The sequence below is a fragment of the Strigops habroptila genome, chromosome 1, assembly GCF_004027225.2.
Source record: "Strigops habroptila isolate Jane chromosome 1, bStrHab1.2.pri, whole genome shotgun sequence".
NCBI lineage: Eukaryota > Metazoa > Chordata > Aves > Psittaciformes > Psittacidae > Strigops > Strigops habroptila.
Window position 1 is genome coordinate 112,980,428 of NC_044277.2, and position 23,029 is coordinate 113,003,456.

Below are 23,029 nucleotides of genomic sequence, written 5' to 3' on the forward strand. Positions count from 1 at the left end.
AGCATCTTGGCTCTGAATACTGTTGCTACCCTTTTCTTGGGTATTTCATTTCAGTTCTTGACAGAAACCATTACAAAGGAAATACACCAGTGCTGAAAAGTGACCTGTAGTATCTCTGGTCACGTGAATAGCACTTGGGTATTTCTAGGCTTTGCATTTATTTACTTGAAGGCTAGCTTTCAATTTATTAACCCACCGTCAAAACAAGATTAATTTTAACTATGGAGCAATATTTACTGCAGATCTTGATGAAATCTATACCCCACACATTCAAAGAGCCTAATTCATTGCCCTGGACCTAGGAGAATGACTAGAGCAACAACTTTTTACGGAGGCAGGAGGAGCTCTGAACAGCTGCAGGGCAGACCTAAACTTATACTGGCAGGAAGGAAAATGTGAATTCCATTGGCTGCCAGAGGGGAACCACACAAGTGATTAACAAAAATGCCAAATGCCTGAAAAACATTTCAAACAATAGCAACTTTTTACTCAATTACTCTATTCAATGTTCTAATTAGCTGAATGAAAATGATTTTGAGTCTGGTGCTTGTTGAAAGAATGGACATGATGCCATACTCCTTTTCAGTTCAAGTTTACTCCCAATTGCACAAAGGTTGAAAAGATTTTTTCAGAGTTTGAAAACCAGCACAATAATTTTGGTTTCATGTATAAAACAGGGAAACCCAAAGGATGCAGGAGTTGTGTGACTGTTCCAACATTGAGCATTAAAGTGTTGCATGACCTAATTTTATCTCATACATTGATTACTTTCTACATTATCTGCTTCTCAAACTATAACTCTGTACAACACCCGCAGATAGCAAAGATTAAAATATTTTGATAAAATACCATGTTATGGAAGGTTCCAATGACTTAGTACAGGTTACAGTACAAAGTAGTGACAAGTCAGAGCATTGCTAAGAGTTTATTCAGAAGCTTTTACTTTTGGTTCTCATATCACAAAAGACATGTTTAATGTTTACAACAAGGATTAGAAACTGAGATGTTTTTATTTCTACTATTATAAAAGTAATGTAGGAGACCATTCTAAGCCATCTTCAAAATGCAGACCAATTTTTTTTTTTGTATATAAACTGTACACAAAAAACAAGGCACTATACATTTTTGGATAATAAAGTATAAAGGTTGATTCACATAGTTTCTCAAGAAATCCATGCTATAAATACAAACGCTTTGTTCAGTTTAGCACCTGAAGCAGCACTGAGAACAATTCATTAGCTATTGCAAAGAGAAATTTTTCAGAATGCGTAGGAGATACATATTGGTGGTATAGCTAATTCAGTACAAGCAACTGCCATCCAGCTACTCTTCTGTAGTTTTGACATGAAAGTCTTGAAAGTGAATATATATTGCATTGTTAAATACATACTTGTTCTATGTGTTTATATAAATATAAATTCTTTGTAATCCACAAACTAACAAAATAACACTTTACAAAGAGAACTTCTTCAAAAACAAAAATGGCAAGTATTGTATATAGCCAAAGGACACCTGCAGCAGTAGCTCAAGAAACTACTGTTTAAGTGCATAGGAGAGTAGAGCTTAACCACGTTACCTTTAAGAGTCAAAATTGAATTCCGTTTCCAAAGAGTTCTCTTGGCCTTTTATAATATTACACACCTCCAGACAGGTAGTCACTAATAACTTCAGGTTATTTCTATTTATTCTGTAAATGCGGGGTACAATTCTTCTAAAGGGCATAGAAAGTGAAAACTGACATCCCTTTAGTATTCACTCCAATAAACACAACTTAGAAAAGTCCTTTTGCCTTCTTCAGGTTAACCTGCTTCCAAGATGGCAGTGCATTGTACTCTTCTCTCGTCATCTCTAATGCAACCTACATTTAAAATGAGAGGACATACCATTAGTAAAAACACAAGTAGCAAAACTGTCAAGTGACTGCATAGCATGGTTAGACACACATGCACAGAGTAACAGTGCACCTATTCTCTCCTTACCTCAAAGTCCTCATCTGAAAGATAAATTTCAAGTTTCAGTGGGTCAACTCCCTCAGGTAGAGGCCTAGCTAAGAGATCTGCTAACGGATACACTGTTTTACACAGCTTGGCCAGCACGTCCTCCACAAGGATTATCTGATTAGAAACGTCTGCATCCTATAGGAAGAAAAGGAAACAGAGAACAGGATCACAATGCTGAAACCACCGAATGCTCCCATCGCAGTCTGCAGATGGCACGGGATCAACCCGCATTGCCTGGCCCATGGAGCACAGAGCTATACTTCCAGTTCTGCACACAGCCCTTTCCTACAACGATTTCACAGCTAAAAGGCGGCCTGTGCTTAGCAGGACACCCTGTACTCCTAGAATCTTGGTTTAAGGCTGAATTCTGTGTTTAGTCATGAAGCCAGCATTTTGCACTACAGATGGCTGCAGAAGACTTACAAAACAGGAAATGTCATTTGCCTTGAGATGCCCCTTGACTGAAGGCTTTTAAACAGTCTCATATAATTTGGCTGTGAGTCTGTTTCCCGGGAGGGGAAGTCAATGCTGGAGCTCTCGCAGCCAGTTGATCCTTTGTGAGGTATTTTGCTCTCCTGCACTTTGAGCCTGAAGGACAGACCAGAACTGCAGGTTGCTGTGTGCTTCACAGGATTGAAACAGTTGTTCTGCTAAATTCTAGCACATCTCTTTCTAAGAGATGATTCAGATAACACTTTCTTCCCATTTCTAACAAAAAAGAATGAGAAGTTACATGAAAAAACAAGCAGGAATGCCTCCGATATCCACACTCCCAGTCAGTATTTAGCTATGTTGTTATTTTATTTCCTGTGCAGACTCCTGAACTGTAATTTCCAAGCTCATCCTCTGGATTTTGGGGCTTGACAGCACAACCAACCAATGTTACTGACAACACGAGACACAATTACCAGCAGTAGGAAACAGTCTGTGCAACGAAAAGATTTACCATTTCTGTGATCTCTGCGATGTCCTCCCTGTGTTCCCAACTTGGGAACATATTAGTGAAGGTCAGAGGCTCCAGGCCAGCATGAATTAGATAGGATTTGGGGGGCTTCTTTACATTTTTTCCTAAAACCAGTCAAAATAGAGAAGGAGAAATTACAAATGGTACCATATTTTACAATGTCACCCACTATCCAAAGCTACCTTGTAAGCATGTTTAATTGATTCTTTTCTGAAAAGCTGAAGTAATTTAAGGCAGGAAGAATAAATTCCACCGTTCTGTTTTTTTAAATGCAGTATGACACCTTTTAACATGTTTATTGGTATTCTTAAATCTTCCTTTTATTGTGTCTGACCACCAAGATCAAACCATGTACGCTGAAAATCCCCCCCATTACTTCCTAACCCAATGTTATTTCTTATCTTACAGAAATAGAATTAGAATAGAGTAAGCAGAGTCTGATGGTCTGAAATTAACCAAATTCAGGTAAATAAAACCTTCTGGTATGCTCGGCAGAAGTGTCCTGCCAGCAGCAAATAAAGCTTAAACTTGGAGGATTAAGTGAGAATGTTTAAACTGTTCTTAAATTGGGATACTGAGGTGTAACACGATAATTTTGGTATTACAAATTCGAAGGAATGGGATCTGAAAGTTAACAGAGGTATTGCACTAGCTGGATGGCAATTGCTGATGATTTTTAAAGTCCTGCTTCTTTAAAACATGCATGCGTGCACACGATGCAGGATATGGACATAACCCTGCCTGGGAGTGATGCTGTATCAGATTAAGCAGTTACAGTCATTATGCCAAGTACTGGTAGAAAAAAAGCCCTACTGGTTGAATGATTTAATTCCCCAAGGATTCAAAAGCACTGATAAACTCCAAATATTATTTGAAAGAGGTAGACAGGCAGTCAGGGATTGGGAGGAGCTATCATTCAAAAATATTGTACTTTCATCTTACTTGGATTCAAACAACTCAGTCTAATCAAATCTTTCTTCCACGTACACAGTGGAAAAGCTGAAGAGGTTATAAAGTCCAGGTGAAACTAACAGAGCAACACGATACCACCTCACTTCTAAGGACTGTAGCTGCCCTAAAAACTAATTCTTGCAGAATTCTGTTATTCCCTACATTCAATCTCAGAGCATCTTTCATGCACTAAGATTTCCTCTGGAGTGTGTAATTCCATTACAGAAGACCCTGTTTTTCACTGTATTCACTACCTGCACTTGATGCATTTGGGCTGTCAGGCAGGACGGTCAAAAAGAACACAACTCCCTCCTCCCTATTGCTGAGGAGCACCCCAGAATACTCATGCAATAACTTGTGCTGAATGCGAATGGAGACCCTGCCTGGACATCGTTGTTCCACTAGGTCTGCAAAACCTGAACATTACAGGTTTGGATTTACATCAGAAGTTGGGAGCAAACTGATAAGAGAGAATATGTTCACATGAAACTGAATACTAGAGATGGAAGCTCTGTGGAGCAGTCTAACAAATGTATTAAAATGTGAGTGCCTTAACTGTATATTTAGGCAGGAGATTTATCATTTGAATATTTGATTTTAAGCCTTCTCTCCCACATATTTTCACTGTGGTTTATTTCTTCATTCTACTATGAATGATTCCAAGAACCACTTAAAAACTTTACATTTAAAAAACGTGTGAATCTGGTCTAGTTGCACTGCTCCACTCTTAGTAATTCAGCCAAGAAATAAAAGGAGAGTGGCATTTGCTAATGTTCCAGTACAAGCAAGATGAATTTGTATGTAAAGTGGAGAAACATTTTTATTGCATGAACTCTGCCCTAAACACAAGCTGATCTCCGCACTAAGAATTACTGAAGGGCACACCAGATTCTTCCCTCCCCTAGCAGTCTGCAGCTCAGCTCTCCGGACTGCTGATTTAGCAGATAAAACCACAGAAACACTTTCAAGGTATTTTGACAAGTTAAATAAGGTTTATGCTCAAGGAGAACTGATAGGTATATTCACGAGATACCCAGAGTTGCCAATCAATCAAATCTCTTTCATACCATCATACAGTTAAACATTGCAAGCCAGAAAAAGAAAAAAACCCCCGACAAATAAGTCCACAAAGCTGGGGGGTGGGAAGAGATGAGGAAATTAATGGAGAGAGGAAAAATAAGAAAAAAGCATTTTAATGCTTCTGATCACTTAACTATATTCTGGTAGTCAAAGTAATTTCAGCAGCATTGGTATCTCCTGAAATTCAATTTCTCCATCTTGATAAGTAGCCACACATAAGAGCTAGTCAGCCCTGACAGCTTGATGCAATGAAATTTTGAAGTGGTTGACAGAATTGCAGATCGTGAAAATGACAGACCACCAGGACAGCATAGTTGGAACAGTAAAAAACTGCTAAAGACGTTCACATCTGTTTTAGCATAGAAATAGTACAAGTAGAATCAGTCTTTAACAGTAGCAAATTTGCTCTGTATCTATGCAACCACAGAGCCCAAAGCTCTTGAGAACTGCCCCATCACAAAAAGGAAAAATGCCACAACTGCTGCAAAGTCATGGTCAGAAATAGAAGAGTAAGCACCCAACAAAAAAGCTTGTCCTATGAACATGTGCTAATTCACACCCCTGAGGAGCCACTGAAGTGCTTTCCACTGTGCATCAAACTCAGATGCAGCAAATTCAATCCAATGCAGAAGGTATCAATCCTTTTTCCCATCACTGAACTCAATGAAGCTCCAGAAATCTGGAAAAGTATCCAAATTTCAGCATATGTATCTTATTCCATGTCTGCTGGGGCCAGAAAACATGATTTTCATTACCAGATTACAGCACTGTATCAGGAACACTGGAGAGACCAGGATCTTACTTCCATCTCTCTCAGTAGCCTGCTGAGCACCTCTGGGCACTTCGTTGCACGGATGCTATGCTGGCATTCACTTCTGCTGTGAAGCACATTGTATGAAATGATTTCAAAGAAATGCATCTCACTCCTCCTGACTTGCAAAAACTGGGGGTGGTGGAGAACAAGTAACTGGCCTCTTTAAGGAATTCAGCAGTAACTGCCAAAGACTCTTCCAATTACTGCCCTGTCTTTAGCACCCTGTTCCTAAACAAATGCTGCTGTTTGGTAGGGCAGTGCCAGGGACACCAGAGGGTGAACCATGTAGAGCAATAATGCAGTTCAATAAAGATCACGTTTCGCTGTCTCCAGTCCTGGTTTTCAGCTGTCTCCTGTCAAGTGTTACTACCTCCTCTCAGCGACACAAGACAACTGGGTAGAAACACAACACTTGCTCCTGCTCCTATTCCACCTGCAGATTGGGAAGGAGACACTGGCTTATCTTCATAAGGGTGGAATCCAATAGGGATATTGCTTTAACTCTTCAAATATACAAATGTCTATGGAACAAGATGACAGTTACCACCAGCTGTGTCACAAGTTGTAAAGTTGTAAAGTTTATTTGCTACAGAAGAAATCAGTGGCATCATGAAGTCTCAAGGTCTATAAGTGATCAGGATTTCATTGCAAGAGGATATAGTTTGCACGAATTAAGTCCTAGTGACTTATTCACAGTGGGAAACTGCTCTGAATTAACAGAACAGTGGCTTTACTTATGCCTTCTCTCCTGGATGGTACACCTCCCTTTATTAATTCTCTATCAGAAGATGCAAGGTCTGTTCCTAGCCTCACATAACCTTAGATGAAGTAGAGGAAAGCATTACAGTGTCTCAAAGAAACTCTACTAGTCCAGGAAATAATCTAGTCTGTGTACTCTCACATGATCATCAATTGCAGCTTGAATCTGAGTGGCAATAACTCTATCTTGTAGAAATGAGCACAGAGACTTAGCTCTGTGCCCCAGCATTTCCAATGGCCATCTGTTTCCGTGTGAGACTTGTTCTTGATCTTCAAAGTCTTTCCACTTCCCTCACTAAATCAAAACCCAGTTACATCAGCAGACAGTATCTTCACTCAGTCCTTTGATACATAGAAGCTTATGAATTCTAAGAGAAGCTAGACAAAGCATTGAAGTTTAAGAGGCTGTGTTCTCAGAATTCACTTTTAGGGATCTGATGTCTGAAGTGTTCTCCCACAGTGGGGGCACAGAAGAGAAATAAAGCCTTTCCTCCGAGAACTGAGTCAGCAGAGTATCTTGGCAATTTGGGAACAATGCCATTATTAGACAAACTGTTTGCTAAGAAGGAGTGGAGATTCTATCTTCAAATGCATTGATGTTTAGTGATAACGTTGGAGGAGCACCAGAGTACTTTTCAGCTAGGGACAGTAATGCATGGAAAAGTAGGACACAGACAGCCAGGCACAGCAATCTTTTACCTTTGCAGTACCGGAGCACTGTCTCCATGGCACATTTCCTGTCTGTAGCCCACCTAATTCGAGCTGATCCAGCAATTTTGTTTTCCACAGGCCACCAGCCTTGCCACAGGTACACTTCATGGTGATTGTCAACAAGGAACAGTGCTGTGCAGCCAAAAAATAACAAATTCACCATCAGCCACTAACTAGTTCTTAGAATCCCCTAAATAACCCCAGTCTTGCATGCTTGCCAGCATCAGGACAGGATCATTTCGAAGCTTACCAATCCCTTTTGTTATTCATCCAGCTGAACCTCAGCTGAATTCAGATTCTCTGATATAAACAACGCATTTTTATAGCAAACTTTTTGGATACATGTACATTTGATTAGTTCTCAGAATCTTTATAATGGAAAAATTACTGTTATTACTAACTGTTGTGTAAGTATCACATGCACACATCTTCCTGAGAAAATCACCTTACCAGTGATTACAGTTACTGACTCACTGCCCAACGCAGGACACACTAATTTGTTTTCCTGTTACTTAAATATTTTAAAGCACATACCTGGCTGAGGAGCAGTGTAAAGATCCTCTTGCAAGAATGGCATGGAATTGATGACAGCAGGGTCTCTTGAAGGGTAAACATACTCAGTGGCTGAAAATTCTCCCGATGAACTACTGAGGCTGAACAGGCGGGGGGTGAAATTAAACTTTCCAGGATCTTTAAAGAAAAAAAAAATTTAGAAGATTTTCAATAGAAAATGGCAGAGATGAATGTAAATAATAATTTTTTAAAAATTGGCTTTAAGAGTGACTGTAATTTTTCCAGTTTTTGAAAAATGAAGGAAGACGACCAGATGTGCTGGAGGACTAGCAACAGCTGTGAAGAACTTGAGCTAAAAGGCTGCCTGCCATCAGATTGAATCTGATCCTGGCTAGTTACTATCAGCCATTTCATAACTGGCTGTTTTGCAGCTTAAGTGAAGCAAGCCCATCTCAGAGTTTACTTTTTAGCTGACAAATTTTCCACTTGGTAAATCAATTCCCCTGCTACCTTTGTTGGCAGTTTCAAAGCAAAGACCGTACAAGAATTGTGTGCAGAACTGCCTCCTAAATCCCTTCAGAAGAGAAGCAAAATGTGTTGGTAACAGTGTTAATTGTTGATCTGTGCAGCATGAATACAGAGGGGCTGTAGAAGGGGGAGAGAACAAAATGAAACACTTGGTTTTCCAGCACTTTCCTCCTATAACAGTATTACTTAAGTCAGTAGATTTTTGGAAGCATCTCTCTGAAAGGGTCATCTCAACTACCAAGATGTTCTTCAAAAGCTTTACATTTAATCTCACAATATCGCAGACCAGTAAAGGAAAATGTGAGTGCCAAATCCAGGAATGCAGATCTACCTTGCAACATGCAATCATAGGCCTTTCGATCTCTCCTTCCTAATGCGTCCCAGAATCCCAAGGGCTCTGACCCTTCATCACATTCATGAATCGTCACCTTGCTGCTGCTGTGCAGCCCTGCCTCCAGCGGACACCTACAAAACACAGAGAGAGAGTGAACCCAGCTTTCCTGCTCCAAACACAAACCTGCTGGCCACTCACATTATCAGAACCCAAAAGCACCCTACAGGCTTGTTGCACACTTCATGTCAACATAGGCCTTTTGAAAATTATGTCAAAATTATTACACAATACATGGAATTTCAGCAACCATTTTTGTACCATTTCTGATCACATTCCCAGAGTGGAAGAGATGCTCGTATGAGCTCTCAGTAGGGATTCTCACTGCCTGTTTTGGTAACTACTGCTGTCCTTCTCACATGCTTTCCTAAATTAATTTCCTCTTCCTTATACTCAAGGCTTGATTCTAATCCTCCTACCAACTAGCAGTTAGTTTGCTATTCAGATATTGAGCACCTCCCTTCAAATGGAAAGAGATTATGATTTTTTTGCAACTGTAATTAGAGCTGTAGGAAGAATAGGTGCATTTGACCTTAGGTGAAAGTGATTACAGGACATGTGTTTTCCCCACTACACCGAGTCAACTACCCATCATTCCTCCTCCTTACCAAGCATGCACATGTTGCAGTTGTACTCATAGGACAGCTTTATTTAATTCAACTTTACTTTGAGACAGACTATTTTAAGTCAATTGGTAGCCTGTATAAACATCTCCAAAATATAGGTCAGACACTCACTGTTCTTTTATCTTATTGGCTGCTGTTCTTCCTACATCCTTGGTGTGAGATTGTGCTTTGCAGCCATGCCACAGGTAGATAAGAGCTTTATTTATATTGAGGACAATCATGGATGTCCGGGAACGCAGGCTGCTGCAGTGACATGCTACTTCAAGTAAGTTTCCTTCACTGGGAACTTCTCCTCGCACGCAATATAGCCTCCAGTCACCTGGAGCAGACAGGAACAGTGCAGCAGTATTATACAGTCACATGGAATTGAAAACCAAGACCTCTGCTCTGGAACAGCTGTTCTCGTACTGATGAATTTCACATATTGCATGCCTGTATTGTCACAGAATCAACTAGCTAAGCATCAGGTTTGGCTAATACTATTTAAGAAACCCTGTCGCAGAAAAGATGCCTTCTGAAACCTTGCTATGAGAGTACAAGTACCAAGAGTTGAAGAGTTTAACACAGCAGAAGAGCTTGCTCTGTTTCATATAGGGGAAAAAGGGAAACAAACACAGTAGTTCTTCTATTCAGCTCCTCCTTCCCTGCGCGCCTTAGGCACTGGAGGCCACATTCAGATGAGAACTGGTACATCAACTTTTACACAGGCATGTAGTGATAGGACAAGGGGGAATGGCTGTAAGCTGAAAAAGGGGAGATTTAGATTAGATATCAAGAAGAAATTCTTCACTATGAGCGTGGTGAGGCACTGGCACAGGTTGCCCAGAGAATTTGTGGCTGCCCTGGAAGTGTTGATGTTCAGGCTGGACAGGGCTTTGAGCAACCTGGTCTAGTGGAAGGTGTCCCTGCCCATGGCAGGGGGTTTGGAACTAGATGATCCTTAAGGCCCATTCCAACCCAAACCATTCTATGATTCTATGATGTCCAAGCTACACTTGTACTGAAATTCTCCTATCTCAACTGCAGCATTCAAGAAATACATATTGCGAAAAGTAATGAATGGGTAACAAAAGCTTAGAGTTCTCCTTGGAGCAGGAGAACTGCTCATGAAAACACTCTTTCTCCCAGACTATGAGGAAAAGAACATATTTTAAAGCAAACAGGCACTTTGCTTAATTAAAAAATAACTAGAACAATTTATATGCGTTTCTATACAATAAAGTCAGCTTTCTCTAGAGTGACAAAATCTATTCTATGCTCAAAAAAGAAACAAACTACCTTGAAACAAAGCATTGCAAAGCTGTCTCATGGGTTTCATGGCATTCATTTCTACAGAGTATGGTAGTTGAGACTGAATTCAAAGCCCTTCACAATAGGCAAAAAACGATTTGGGGGCAGAAGCTTTTAACTAACAGTAATTTACTTTGTGCATTTTCTTCTTCCTCTTCCCTTCTTCCAGCATGCACAATCATCCCTCCTTGGAAGCACTGCAGGAAGCATGGTGGTTCTTTCCCTTGAAGCACTTGTACCTGGAAATTGAAAGCACCACTCTTCATTAAAAAAATGAAGCAAGCATACAGACTCAGGAAAACAAATCTCTCTGGATTATTAAAAATTATACAGTTATGGCCACCCACAAGGATGGCTTTCCTTCTACTTTACAACTGCTGGCTATTGTTTAATTTACCATATATATCAGCATGCGATGGATTTCATACGTGAGCTGCATATTAAAAGAAACCTCTAGCTGTAACTCGACAATCAAGAGTTTCAGAGGCTAAGGAATACCAAATAAACATTGATTTAAATTAGTTTAAACTAGTCATCCTTTGAATTTTTACAGGATTGGGCCACCTAGTCTGATGTTCTTTGAAACTATTATGGAGATAATGTAGGAACTGAAATAGGTTCTCAATTTGATCTAAAACTGGTTTTTATGAGAACATGCATGGTCTTTGCTCAGTAAACATTGCATTTTTATTATGAAACTGATATAGCCAATTGCTATATCAGCTATATTGCACAGAATCTCATACTCTGGATCAAAGGTATTTACGTAACACCTTTATGAACTCCTCTCTTACTGGTCATGTCTACATTGCTATTAAAACCCCCTAATTACAGCATTATCAAAGAACAGAAGCTTGTATGCTTGTAAACTTGTATGTTGCTAACAGTCCAGCCACAACAAAGCCCAAGTCCACCTAAAGACAAAGCAAGCTGGCATGTCCTCTGTTTGAGCTTCAAACTAGCTGCATCTGCTAGAACCTCTGCAAAACAAGGTAACCTAATAATATAACTACAGAGTAAATAAATTGAAAATTTCGAATGTATTTTCATGCCTTGGCCTGGCAGAAAGTGCTTCTCCTCTTCTTAGCACTAGAAAAACAGTCCTGTTATCTGAACATGTACTTGAAGTGAAGGCACAAATTTGTATAACTGTGCTTCACCTATTCCTGGAGGGAGAGAAGATATTCTCCTTCAGCCATTCTCAGAAATATCATCTTTAGAAGTAGGATTTGGGAATGACAATCCATAAATGAGCTTATGTGTCTTTGGAAGTTGGAATAAAGCCCAAAGTAATTTTGAGGTATGGCTATTTGTACTGACAAGAACACCTTTACAGAAAGAGAGGAGACAAAAAAAAGATAATCTGTATTTACCAGTAGTGACTACTTGGGCAGGCAAGTCTTACCAGGTCTGCCACTTAGGTCTGCAGAAAGCTCACCTGTGCTCCTCTCTCTTCATCAAGTTCTACTGTCATCAGTGCTGATGTCCCTTTCTCACTCACTGTGGAGTGCCTTCCTTGCCAAAAGAAATACACGCATTTCTCTTTTCCAACAGCCCTTACTTGTTGATCTCCTTTTTGCCTGCTTCCAACTGCAAAACAGAAAGTACATGCTGAAGAAAGTACTCTGGCTATAGGTTTAAAAACCACATGGTTTAATCTCATCTGCCAGCTCAGCACTATCCTGTCCAGAACAGGAAAGATAAAATGTCCAATTGGAGGAGCATTAGGTCTCCAAGCCAGTACATCCCCATGCAAAATTGGCATTATCTCATCAGGTGGATGTAAGCCCACAGGCAGAAATGCCTGTGTTGGCCAGAGAAAGGGATGTAGAAAGAACTGGTACTATCTGGAGAAAAATAACTGTCATCACTTGAGCCAATTCGCATGTGAAATGGTATGTCCAGTCATGTTACCAGAAGACTGCATTATGGCTCATTTTCCACATTACACTCTGTTCTTTGGCAGCAGGAGAGTAGCTGGCTGATGACTGATACTGGAAACAGCAACAGTTGAGAAACATACAGGCCTAAAAGAAAACCCTTTCTTGGTAAAGCGATATTACAAAGGAAAACTACAGAACAAAAGAACACCAAAGCAGTATTTTGCAGTCATAAAAAAGTTGGGTGAGCTTTATTTATTTATTTTTTAGAATTAACTCAGTATTTCATGTTGGTCTGGATAGTGGGTTAGCAGTGAATGGTTTCTTTTGTTTTAAAGGATCGGCAGTTGTTATGATAAGCAAAAAACGTTTTCAGCAAATGAAGTTCAAAAATAATACAACCTGTTATGGAATATTTTACTCTTTCCAGTGAATACTGAATAAACAGATATAATGAAATCAAAGGTTTCAAAAAACCCCAAGAGCTTTAAACCAGATTCTTAAAAAAAAATATTAAAACTTGTGCCTTGATTTCAGCAGTTCTGAGCAGCATCCAACTGAAATACTTAGGAGAAAGCATCCTGTTTTTTCAAGTTGAGAATACTCAAACCATCAGTCACTTCTAAAATTTATGGTTTTCACTCTTATCTGTACGTTCAGCCCATAAAAGTACTGCCTTCTACGTAGAAATTTATTCTACTTTGGAGTGATGGAATATATTTTCATCCATTTGGATTAGGAGTCTGTTTACAGTTCAGTATCAGTTTTACCCACTTCTCCCAAGATTTACAAACTTTTCTATTTTTCTTGGATTTGCAAGTATATGAACTCAACGATCCTGAATAAGACCTTCCTACATTTTTTGGTTAAAAGCCTAAATCTGTATAGCTGTTATGCTGCTTTCAACCAATTTTAGTATTTTCCTGTTTGGAATAATTCTTTTTAGACCATTTTACTTACCACAAAAGCCACCTATTCTTCGTTTAGTGCCAGAAGGGAGAGTTACAATACATTTACCTGCTGCTTTCAGGCTCTTTGTCAGAACACTGCTAAAGTTTTCCATTTGAGGCTGAATCCCACAGCAAAGGGCTTCCAGAAACAGCAAAAACGACAGCACAGGCAATGAGTTGGCAAGGGCTCTTCCTGTCATTGTTACTCTTCTCCATTACCTAGCAAAGGCTTTCCTTGTTGCTAAGCCTACCTCTCTTGCAAGACATTCAGACACTGAGACACTGCCATTAGTCCAGCTGCCTAGTTATTTTGGTGTTAAGCTGTGGGCATAATTCTGTCTTAATGAGCTGTCCTGTGAACATGTACACCACCACTGTTAGGCAAAAGCAGAGATGGACGGTATTACAATTTTGATGTATGAAAAATAACTACAGCTTCCTTTTTTTTTTAATGCTTTCTTTTAAACAATATAAAATAAGAAGCTGTACTTCTTAATGGCCTAAGAAGGCTAAATTAGCATTCCTAACCTTTAAAACAGTTTCACATCCAAGGAAGTCTAGATTTGGATCTCACCACTAACAGCAGCAGTTTTAGCTGCACTTCTCCATGTTTCAGCAGGATGAAATGGAATTGTTCACTAACCTGTAGTGCTCACCATGTACTTCCACTTCACCACGTATGTGTCTCCCTCATGGAACTGCCCTATGCTTTGCTTAGGCAGTCTACTATAATCGAATTCCAGGATGTGCCAGACATCCACAGATGCAGTGATAATTTCAAACTGCCTCCCATCTTCTCCTTCCACAAGTCCATAGCCCCGGCCAATATTCATTCCATCCAAGACTGTGCCTACAGTTGTTTGAGGCACAGCCACCATTAGCATGACATCATATGGTTTAGAGTCAGATCTGGATTCTTCCTGTCAAAAAACACAAAAGAGATTTCTTTGAGCATAGCTTTTTTTCTTCTTACCCCACACTTCCAGCCAGTTTGACTCCTGCATATTTCAGTACTTTAATATCTTGTCATCGCTTGATGCCTTGTCAAAGCCACCTTGGCAATATTCACTGAGCTGCTTGGCACTAATATAAAGCAGCTCTGTGGGTTCACTATAGGTGGTGATGTTCTGACCATCAAAGGTCAAAGCTCACAAGATAAAGAAAGTGCTCTAGATCGCTTAAAAACAAGCTTCCCTGGCTTCCATCCCAGCTAGGTCATCTAGTTTGAAATACCTAGCATGCTTATTATATGCACCTTCTGGTGAAGGGATTCACTAGAATTCTTCTCATTGAGTTTCTTCAGCTCTGTCCAATCAAGAAATTTTTCTTTGAACAATATTGTCTCATTATGTTCTGTGAGTCTGCCAAACACAGCCCAGTCTGGGCGTCCTTGTCCCTTTCTGTGTGAGGGAACAAAAGAAATAGAATCAAATTAAACACTGTAAAATAAGGGCAAGAAAACAAAGCTTCTGCAATGAGACTAAACTTGAGTTTCAATACCTGGGTATGAGGGGATTGCATTCCCCTGGGTCCAGAGGATTTATGTCACAATTGGAGTAGTCAAAGGTGCCATTCCACAAGTGTTTTGCCAGCTGGAATGCCACTTTTCTTTGTGCTAAAGTAACTTCCTTTCCATGCCACACATATACTTCACTGCCAAAATCAAACACCAACACCTAAAAACCAAACCAAAAAGAAAAAAAAAAAACCCAAAATAAAAACAATCTACCATTAGGTTAGGTGATACCCTGATCCTCCAGTCTCCTAGTGCTGCAAGCTGTCAGTATGTTGAATAAAAAATCCTCCAAACATCCGAGTCTCTGCAGTGACACTAACAACTAGCACTGCAACGCAAGTAAGGCCAGGTCAGTGGTCTGCACTGTGATGTCTAATTGTTGAGGAATGGAAGCAACTACATAGGGAATACTATGAGGTGTATCTTGATGTGGTAGCTAAGTCACTAGCTGATTACAGATCTCTTATTACTAAAAACCTGATTCTGTTGCATGACTGATTGCTCTCCAGTCACATCATCTTTCGCTGACATTTAGACCTTTGCTTCGTCCTGCAGCCAGAGAAGGCTGACAGAACATAGAGAGTGGGTAACTAGCTCAACAAACAGGCAGCTCCCTGAATACTTTCAAGAAAAAGTATTGTGTCTTTATTTTGGAAATCTGCTCTCATTCCTACTCAGACGGGTGAAATCGTTGTTTGAAAGGGAAAAGTCTGCTTAAGACAGAAATAAAAGCAGGAGCTTATTTTGTTTTGTTTTTCCAAAGTGCTACCTGTTTTGTACTTCACGACTTTGGAGTGAGGCACTGTTGATGAAAAGATTTACGCTTCCTAAAATAGTATTTCACTCGAAAGATAACATGATCTAATTTCTTGAGACCTGCAGCACAATCTAGACAGCAAAGTGTTCAGAAGCTTTTCAGAAACACAGAGAACCCAATTTCCAGTGAGTCTCTCCATGAGCATATGCAGTTACTGAAAGTCATTATAAGCTGTATGTTCCTGCACTTACCACAGGAGCAGTAAGTGGCACAATACCTCTTTTGGTTGTAGCAGGGTACATTTTGGCACCTTTCCCCAGTAGTCATCCTCAGGAATGAGTTTATCTTCTACGAGGCGGTATATGCAATTTGTTTCTATTATTGCAGCTTCATACATTTCATCTTCTTCAGGACTTCCAGCAGCTTAAGGAAAAGATTGTCAGAAATAATAAAAAAATTAACATCCAACTGTCTTTACTAAAGAGAACAGACTCAACTATGTTACTGTGATAAAACATCAGATACTGTAATTGTAAGAATGCTTACACTGATAATTTGTCTGTCCACCAAGGAGTTTCCAGAAGTCTTTGGCTGCATGGGTATGGGTATTTATTCCTTCTTCTATAGTCTGTATATAAGAAGCTCTACAGCCAAGTTCCCTCTTTGTCTGAATTAAAGTTGCAAGTTCTGAAGCCTAAGAGATTAACAGTTATCTGAATAGGATTGCTTAAGTCTTTTGAATACTTGTGCATGTCTTGTTCAGGGAAAAGGCAAAAGTAGACAGGAAATAACAGGGCAAATAGCAGGAGAAATTGTTATTATTTGTTGCACTAAATAAACAGACACTAGAGAAAATGTTACAGAAATACATTCATTCTTTCATTTCCCTTAAAATAAGACTTGCTCTTAATGAACATGGGAACACAAAGGACATCCTGCATTTCAGACTATTTTTGTTTGAGTCCAAATCTGTTTCCTGAGGATATCCTCTTTTCTCTTGAAGCTTCATAACCTACACACTCCTATGTCAGTCTTCATTCAGTGCACAGGCTAAAACATATTTACAGGAATCCTGCATATCTACCTGTCACCGGCTATCAGTTACATGCCACTTTGTGAGACAACTGGCACCAAGGCTCAATTACATCAGAGACATATACCACGACGGTTCTAAAAATAAGTAATAGAAAAACCAACTAGCACTAACCTTTGCTTTTTCTATGACATTTGCAAACTCTCCTACCCACAAGAAACATAAATGTGGAGTTAACAACAGGAAACAGTCTCCGCTGTTCAGTGACGAGGCCCTTGGTTCAACTAATCTTGTTTGAACATGTCTTCTTCCTAAAGAGAAAACAAAGCTAACTATATTCCTTTGGCTACTGTTATCAAATGCCAAGATCTAATTTGTTTTGACTGAAATACAAACAATCCCAGCACATTTAGCAAAAATATATGGAAACAGTCTGTTAAAGAAGAAATAAAAGTCTACTACCGTGGAAAAAGAGTTTACTCACAGGAAACAAAAAATTGTTGCCTCCTATTAACTAATACTTCTATTATTTCCTGTTCTTGCTTTAACAACTTTGTGTCCTTCTGGAAAGAAATGAATTAAGTAAATGGCAGACAGCAGCCAAGTTCCAGAATCCTTTACATTTGCTTAAGTGAAGCTATGGCACAGTTTCTGTAGGCAGTAAAAAGTTGTAAGAATTTTACTTAGCTATTATTTCACAGAATCAGATACATTACTAAGCGCTGTAAGGGGAAGTGGAGCAAGAACACTGTCGTGCCACTTCCAAGTTATACTGAGCACTAGAAGAATGGGAAAGTTCAAAGCTTTCCACAGGAGTGGCTAGAATTCCTGAAATATTCAGTTTTCCTCTTGGAAAACACACACCAGTGGACACAACGCAGACCTATCTGTAAGGTTTTGCATTTGTCACACAGTTCTCACTTATTCTTTTAGGTTTTGGACATCAGTATGGATCTAGAGATCTTCAAGAATTTAAACATCCAACTGTGGTAGCAACTCCTATATGTTACAATCAGCCTAGCATGTATTGAAAGTAAAAGCAGTTCTAGCATACCTTTAATTTGCAGCAGCATTAGCTTCTTGTATGGCACAGCACTGTTGTTAGAGTTTTGCTCTGTTAGATTAACGCTCCGCAGGCTAATGTTGCTGAAGTTCTCTTTGCTTGCCAAGCCAGCAAGTGCTACTTCTGAGAAATTTGAGTTTGTAGACACTTGTGTATAAAAAGAAGGTGGGGGTAAAAAGGACAAAATTATTAAAAATTGGTTGTTGCATTAAAAAAAAAATATATATATTTTCCCCCATTATTTCCAGTTTTTCTCCTTCTCAATAACAACAGCAAAACCAGGTTGAACTCAGATTAACTGCTAGCCCAAAAGCCTTTTGGGTTTAGCAGCACCTAAGTTTCTAGTTATCATCCAAGAGTAAACTGTCAGTGTCAGAATTATGTCATTTGGCAGAAATACCAACTTTGCCAGGAAACATGTCTTATTCAATGTTTTGTGAAGTGCTCTGTAGATCTTTAATGCCTTATAATTGATTAATGATAAAAGACAGCAGAGTAGCCAAGGCTAATTAACTAAAATTCTCTTCAAATTTGTCTCAACCAGTGTGGTGCAATAGCCATTTACATTTCAAAGTCTTAGTTACGTTTTACTGTAAACTTAAAGCCTAAATTCTTGGCTCCTTTTGCTTATTTCTCAACCAAAGACTTTATGAATCTGTAACTCTGGGAAATGCTTCTCATCAAACGGCAACAAAAATATTACACATATAATTAGTGTTTTCATCAATGCAGACAATGTTTAAAGATGATGTCTCTTTATTCAAGTGTAATAAGTAAAACGTGTGCCTGAAATAGTAAAAGTGGCTTGACAAACCTTCGAGTAAGTTTTACAATAATGTCTTTTGCTGCCTGTTGTCAGGACAAAGCAATGTCGCAAGTAAAACATAAAGCCCTGCCACAGAGCACTGATCCTTTATGGAAATTAATCTTCAGGGGTCAAGAAGGCTAATTCCAGTTTCTGAGAGAAAACCAGGACCCAAAATTGAGGCCAGTGTGCCTGAACAAAAGTTTATCTGTTCTTCCCAGGTCTCCCCCTCAGCATAAAATAATGTTAGAGCTGCCTGCCTTATCTCCTGTCCTTGCCCTGCAGGCACAATGGCACTGTCACTCTGCGCAAGGTGGCTGTGTCAAAAATAAATAATTAAACCTATGCACAGGAAGTGGCTGTAGGTAGCTTTCCCTGAAGAAGTCACACATGCCCTTTTCTCCAAACCTCCTAGGCAGTCTACATTCCACCTTACACCTCAATCAATTTATTGCCTCTCAGAGAATATGTTTCATTCCTTCAGTTGTGATTTTAGTGTTGGGATTTTTTGTTTTGTTTTAAATTGAAATAGCAAGACAGTATCTCGTACAAATCATCCTGTTAGCTTACTTTTTTCTACTTTCATTCGCTTCGATTCCATGAAGGCAACATTCAGTCTTTGTTCAGTATATTCATGAAGAATATCTTCTCTTGCTGCCAGCATTTTCAGAGGGTTCCTTGAGGACTGGACTCTGCGCGTAGGCCTAACTGCCCGTTTGTGCTCTGCTACAGAAGATATTAACCTGAAAAACAAGCAGTGTTTATAATCATCGGTTAATTTTCTGAGTAAGAATCACTGAATGACAAGAGATTTGCTTTAATTCTGGGTGTGACATTTATTAGGATATTAGGATCAGTTCCTTGATTCACGCAGAAGAATGATTTAGAAATGTGTAGCAAACCAGACATGCTGAGTACTAAAGATATCTACAAGATGACTTAAAGCTGAAGATTTTGACCACTGCCCTGTGTCTGCATTCAAAACAACGGAAAAAATGAACAAACAAACAAACTGGTTCTTACTTTGGTGCATAAGGATCAAAGATAGCATCAAAGTCCTCATCAAGGTCCAAAGGCACTGAGGAGGAAGGGAAATCCACACGGCGATAAAATTTGGAAAATGTTTCATCATCATCCAGCTTCATCACCTCTTTCACAGATTTTCCTGTAACTGTCAGCACTGTCTCTTGCATCCCAGCAACTGCAGGAAAAAAACACCTCACACAATAAATAATCATACTAAGTTTCTAATTCTAGAAAAGGTAAACATGGCTTGTTTGATAGTTGTGGGGGTGGAAGTTTTTTTGGGTGGTGGTGGCATCTTGTTTGTTGGTTTTGTTTGTTTTAAATTGATGGAATTTGAAGGACAGATGGTAGAAAAGTCTGTTGGAAAAGAACTTTAAAAATGGAGCGTAACTGCTACTCATATGCAATAATCTTTATTACAGAATGGTTGGGAAATATGGCTGAATAAAAAGTTAGGCACTATCAAAAATGAGTTGTTTCGATAGGATGATATAAGCATTTTATGGTCTTGTATATTTCATACTGCCTCCAACCACATATTTCCTTCCTTTGAAAATATCTACTAGAACTGTCAGTGGAAAATTCACTACTTCAGACTAGGGAGTATGGCACAATCACCATCCTATGCTAGTGCCACCTCTGCTGAAACATGAATACAGTTTTTACTGGTATTTGACACTTTACAAATGGATTTTTGTCTGACAAACAGAGGACATACATATGATATGGAAACACCAGAGAACTCTAGACAGCTTCATAGGTAGCCAACAAGCTGTACGAGGAAGCTATATGAGCTGCTACACAGAGTCAGCTTTCAAAAATGCAGGAAGTTGAATGAACTGTGCTTAGAAGCAGCTTAGTGTCTTATCTTGATTTTAATAAGATTAAACTACATTTAAAGCTGTGTTACTGTTTATGGGAATATGGTTCAGACTGTGGTTTTAAGAAATTTTGCTCTCTGAAAGAATGTGCATATCGTGTGTAGGGAAAGAAGGAAGTTATTTTGGCATTTGTGATTTATTCTACTGTACATTCAAAATACAATAGCATAAGGCTTTTTGTTAAAATTTAGCAAAGACTAAATCATAAACTGTGTGATCATTAAGTGCGGTCTGAACAAAGAAATATTCAGTTTCTGTTGCCAGATACTTTAAGTAAGAGGTACTTTAAGCCATTTACTGAAATTGGAGAGTGGATACGTTGCCACCTTTGCTAACTCTACCAACCTTTGTTATTCAGCCTTCCCAAGAACGACTCCAACTTGTCAAGCTTCATATCAGATTCCAATTGCATATCAGGCCTGGCTTCAATTTCTAAGCAAACCAGAGAGTAAAACTTGTTAATTGACGGGAAGTAAAAAAAGCCTGAAGATATTTCAGCCATTTTTATTTCTTACCTTCCAAGGGCTTTGTAACTGGAGTGGTAGACTTCTGCCGGTTACTGAAAGGGGATGCTACTGGTGTTAGCGCACTTGGAGAAGCCAGGCCTGCATAAGAACATATAACATAGGAAATACAGCCCTGGCCCACATTTCCAACAATGATCACAGGGGAAGCTATTTAGGGAAAGCACTGGCCACTTTGTACAGTCTTTCATTCTTCCACAGCCTCCACTACACCCCTGCTGTATTAGCGATGGCAGTGTAACTGCCCTGCTTCCTCCTTCAATGAACAGCAGATTCATAAATTGTCCCATTCATAAGAACAAAGGTTTGTTTCCAAGTGTCCGTGAGCACGCTAACGCAAGATACTTTCTCTTGAATACAGTCATTTTGCTTGTTTTCAAGGGAGCAGCAGTTCACTTGGTCTACATTTTGGACTCCAGTTCCACCACAAACCATATTTTAAAACATGCAACTGTTTTGAAGAAAAAGTTGGTTAGCAGAGAAACTACCAAGAACTCGCTTGGCACCTTCACTCCCCCGCCACCTTTTTAATTTAAACCCATCTCTATTAATACATACAGCAAGATGCATCTGACCTGTGAATGCTGTCCCTGGATGACACAGTAATTCTTGGGCCCTGCTATGTTTTTAAGAACATGTGGAAATAGAAGTGGAAGTCAGCATCCCCACCACAGCAAGCACTACTCCCTCCTTTTGTTGTACTCTCCTCCATTCTCTTCAGTAAAAATCATAAAAAAAAATCATTTGGGACCCAGTGGATAAAATAAGATGACTTTTGCTTACTACTTCTAACGTGAATCTATGTTGCTCCAGTAAGAGAAATGGCACTCCATAGGTTTCATGGTTTTTATTAGGCAGAAAAGTATACCAAAGCAAAGAATTGCATCTATTACCTCTTGTTGCCTAGACGTTCAGTAAATGGGGAAACTGACATTTAAGCTTTCCTCTAATAATCTATTTTCCACTTAGCCATAGCTTACTAATTACTGAGCTACATAAGTTTAAGCCTTTAGTTATTCTGACCAGATTAAACCATTATTGTGTTGGGAGAGCATATACTAGCCACATTTCCACTATCTTTACTGCAAGTCCTAGCAAGTCATAATTGGCAAACGCCAAGAGAGATTTAGAATATAATCAAGTACCTTTTCCACAAACAATTTTTTTTTCCCTGTTACTCAAGAGACTCAAAATTCCAGCAGGTTTTAAGTCAACCGCTAAAGCCTTCATCAAGGCGTATTTGAGGGAACACAGCTCTTAAGCAGCTCTCCCAGGACTTAATCCAGAAGATCACAAGGAGAACTGCTTCAGATTTTACTAAAGGACCACCTTTCAATTAGGACTGAAAAATTTTCAGCCATAAGAAGCAATTAAAATACAGCATCTGTGCACACATATATAACAAAGATTTAATTTTGCATTGCTTTCTCATCATCTCTTAAATTAAAAACTCATCATAATTTATTCTTTTAGGCAACAAAAATAGCACACATCTGAATAAAATCCCACCTGGGCTACTTTTATTGATGCCACTGTCATTGGATTACCTTGCTTCTCCACATGAACGATTGTGGCACCTAAAGTGATTCTTTCAAGGTATTTTTCTTTTCCCATTAAGAAAAGCAAAAGCTTTCACTTTCTATTCCTTTCAAAAGGCCAATGTATTTGGGAGGAGGGGGGGAATCTCTAAAAACAGTCTCTGGGCCACTGATCACTTTTTCTTGCCAACCCTCCAAAATAGGTTCGTCTTCGAACACTGACCACTGGTGTTTCTAGCAGCAAAACAGTGTAAACAGCAGCTAAATTATGTTATCCATAGATGTAATTTGTAATACCATGTATCTGTTTATCTGCCAACAGACTGTGGCTTGGACTGCAAATGAAGTTACTCCCTATTGTAATACTGCCCTCACCAAACAATGTTTTTGTTTTTTTTTTTTGTGGTTGTCATTTAACTCAAGGTTCTC

The 23,029-nt window shown here is 39.2% G+C and overlaps 1 protein-coding gene across 20 annotated transcripts in view; it reads right to left on the reverse strand.

Annotated features, from left to right (window-relative positions):
• Positions 1 to 576: 576 nt before the first annotated feature.
• LOC115607365 (supervillin-like) overlaps positions 577 to 23,029 on the reverse strand; it is a 138,686-nt gene continuing 116,233 nt past the window's right edge. For all 20 annotated transcript variants that reach the window (XM_030484682.1, XM_030484721.1, XM_030484714.1 and 17 more), the window contains 20 exons: positions 21,054 to 21,143; positions 20,884 to 20,970; positions 19,655 to 19,832; positions 19,202 to 19,374; positions 17,818 to 17,973; positions 16,938 to 17,074; positions 16,277 to 16,424; positions 16,008 to 16,153; positions 14,958 to 15,133; positions 14,713 to 14,857; positions 14,101 to 14,377; positions 12,066 to 12,217; positions 10,761 to 10,866; positions 9,449 to 9,656; positions 8,652 to 8,785; positions 7,814 to 7,969; positions 7,268 to 7,411; positions 2,947 to 3,068; positions 1,980 to 2,135; positions 577 to 1,858 (listed from right to left, as the gene is read on the reverse strand). In XM_030484682.1, coding sequence (XP_030340542.1) covers positions 1,772 to 1,858; positions 1,980 to 2,135; positions 2,947 to 3,068; positions 7,268 to 7,411; positions 7,814 to 7,969; positions 8,652 to 8,785; positions 9,449 to 9,656; positions 10,761 to 10,866; positions 12,066 to 12,217; positions 14,101 to 14,377; positions 14,713 to 14,857; positions 14,958 to 15,133; positions 16,008 to 16,153; positions 16,277 to 16,424; positions 16,938 to 17,074; positions 17,818 to 17,973; positions 19,202 to 19,374; positions 19,655 to 19,832; positions 20,884 to 20,970; positions 21,054 to 21,143 — 2,978 coding nt within the window. In that variant the 3' untranslated portion in view covers positions 577 to 1,771. The remainder of the gene's footprint in view (positions 1,859 to 1,979; positions 2,136 to 2,946; positions 3,069 to 7,267; positions 7,412 to 7,813; positions 7,970 to 8,651; positions 8,786 to 9,448; positions 9,657 to 10,760; positions 10,867 to 12,065; positions 12,218 to 14,100; positions 14,378 to 14,712; positions 14,858 to 14,957; positions 15,134 to 16,007; positions 16,154 to 16,276; positions 16,425 to 16,937; positions 17,075 to 17,817; positions 17,974 to 19,201; positions 19,375 to 19,654; positions 19,833 to 20,883; positions 20,971 to 21,053; positions 21,144 to 23,029) is intronic.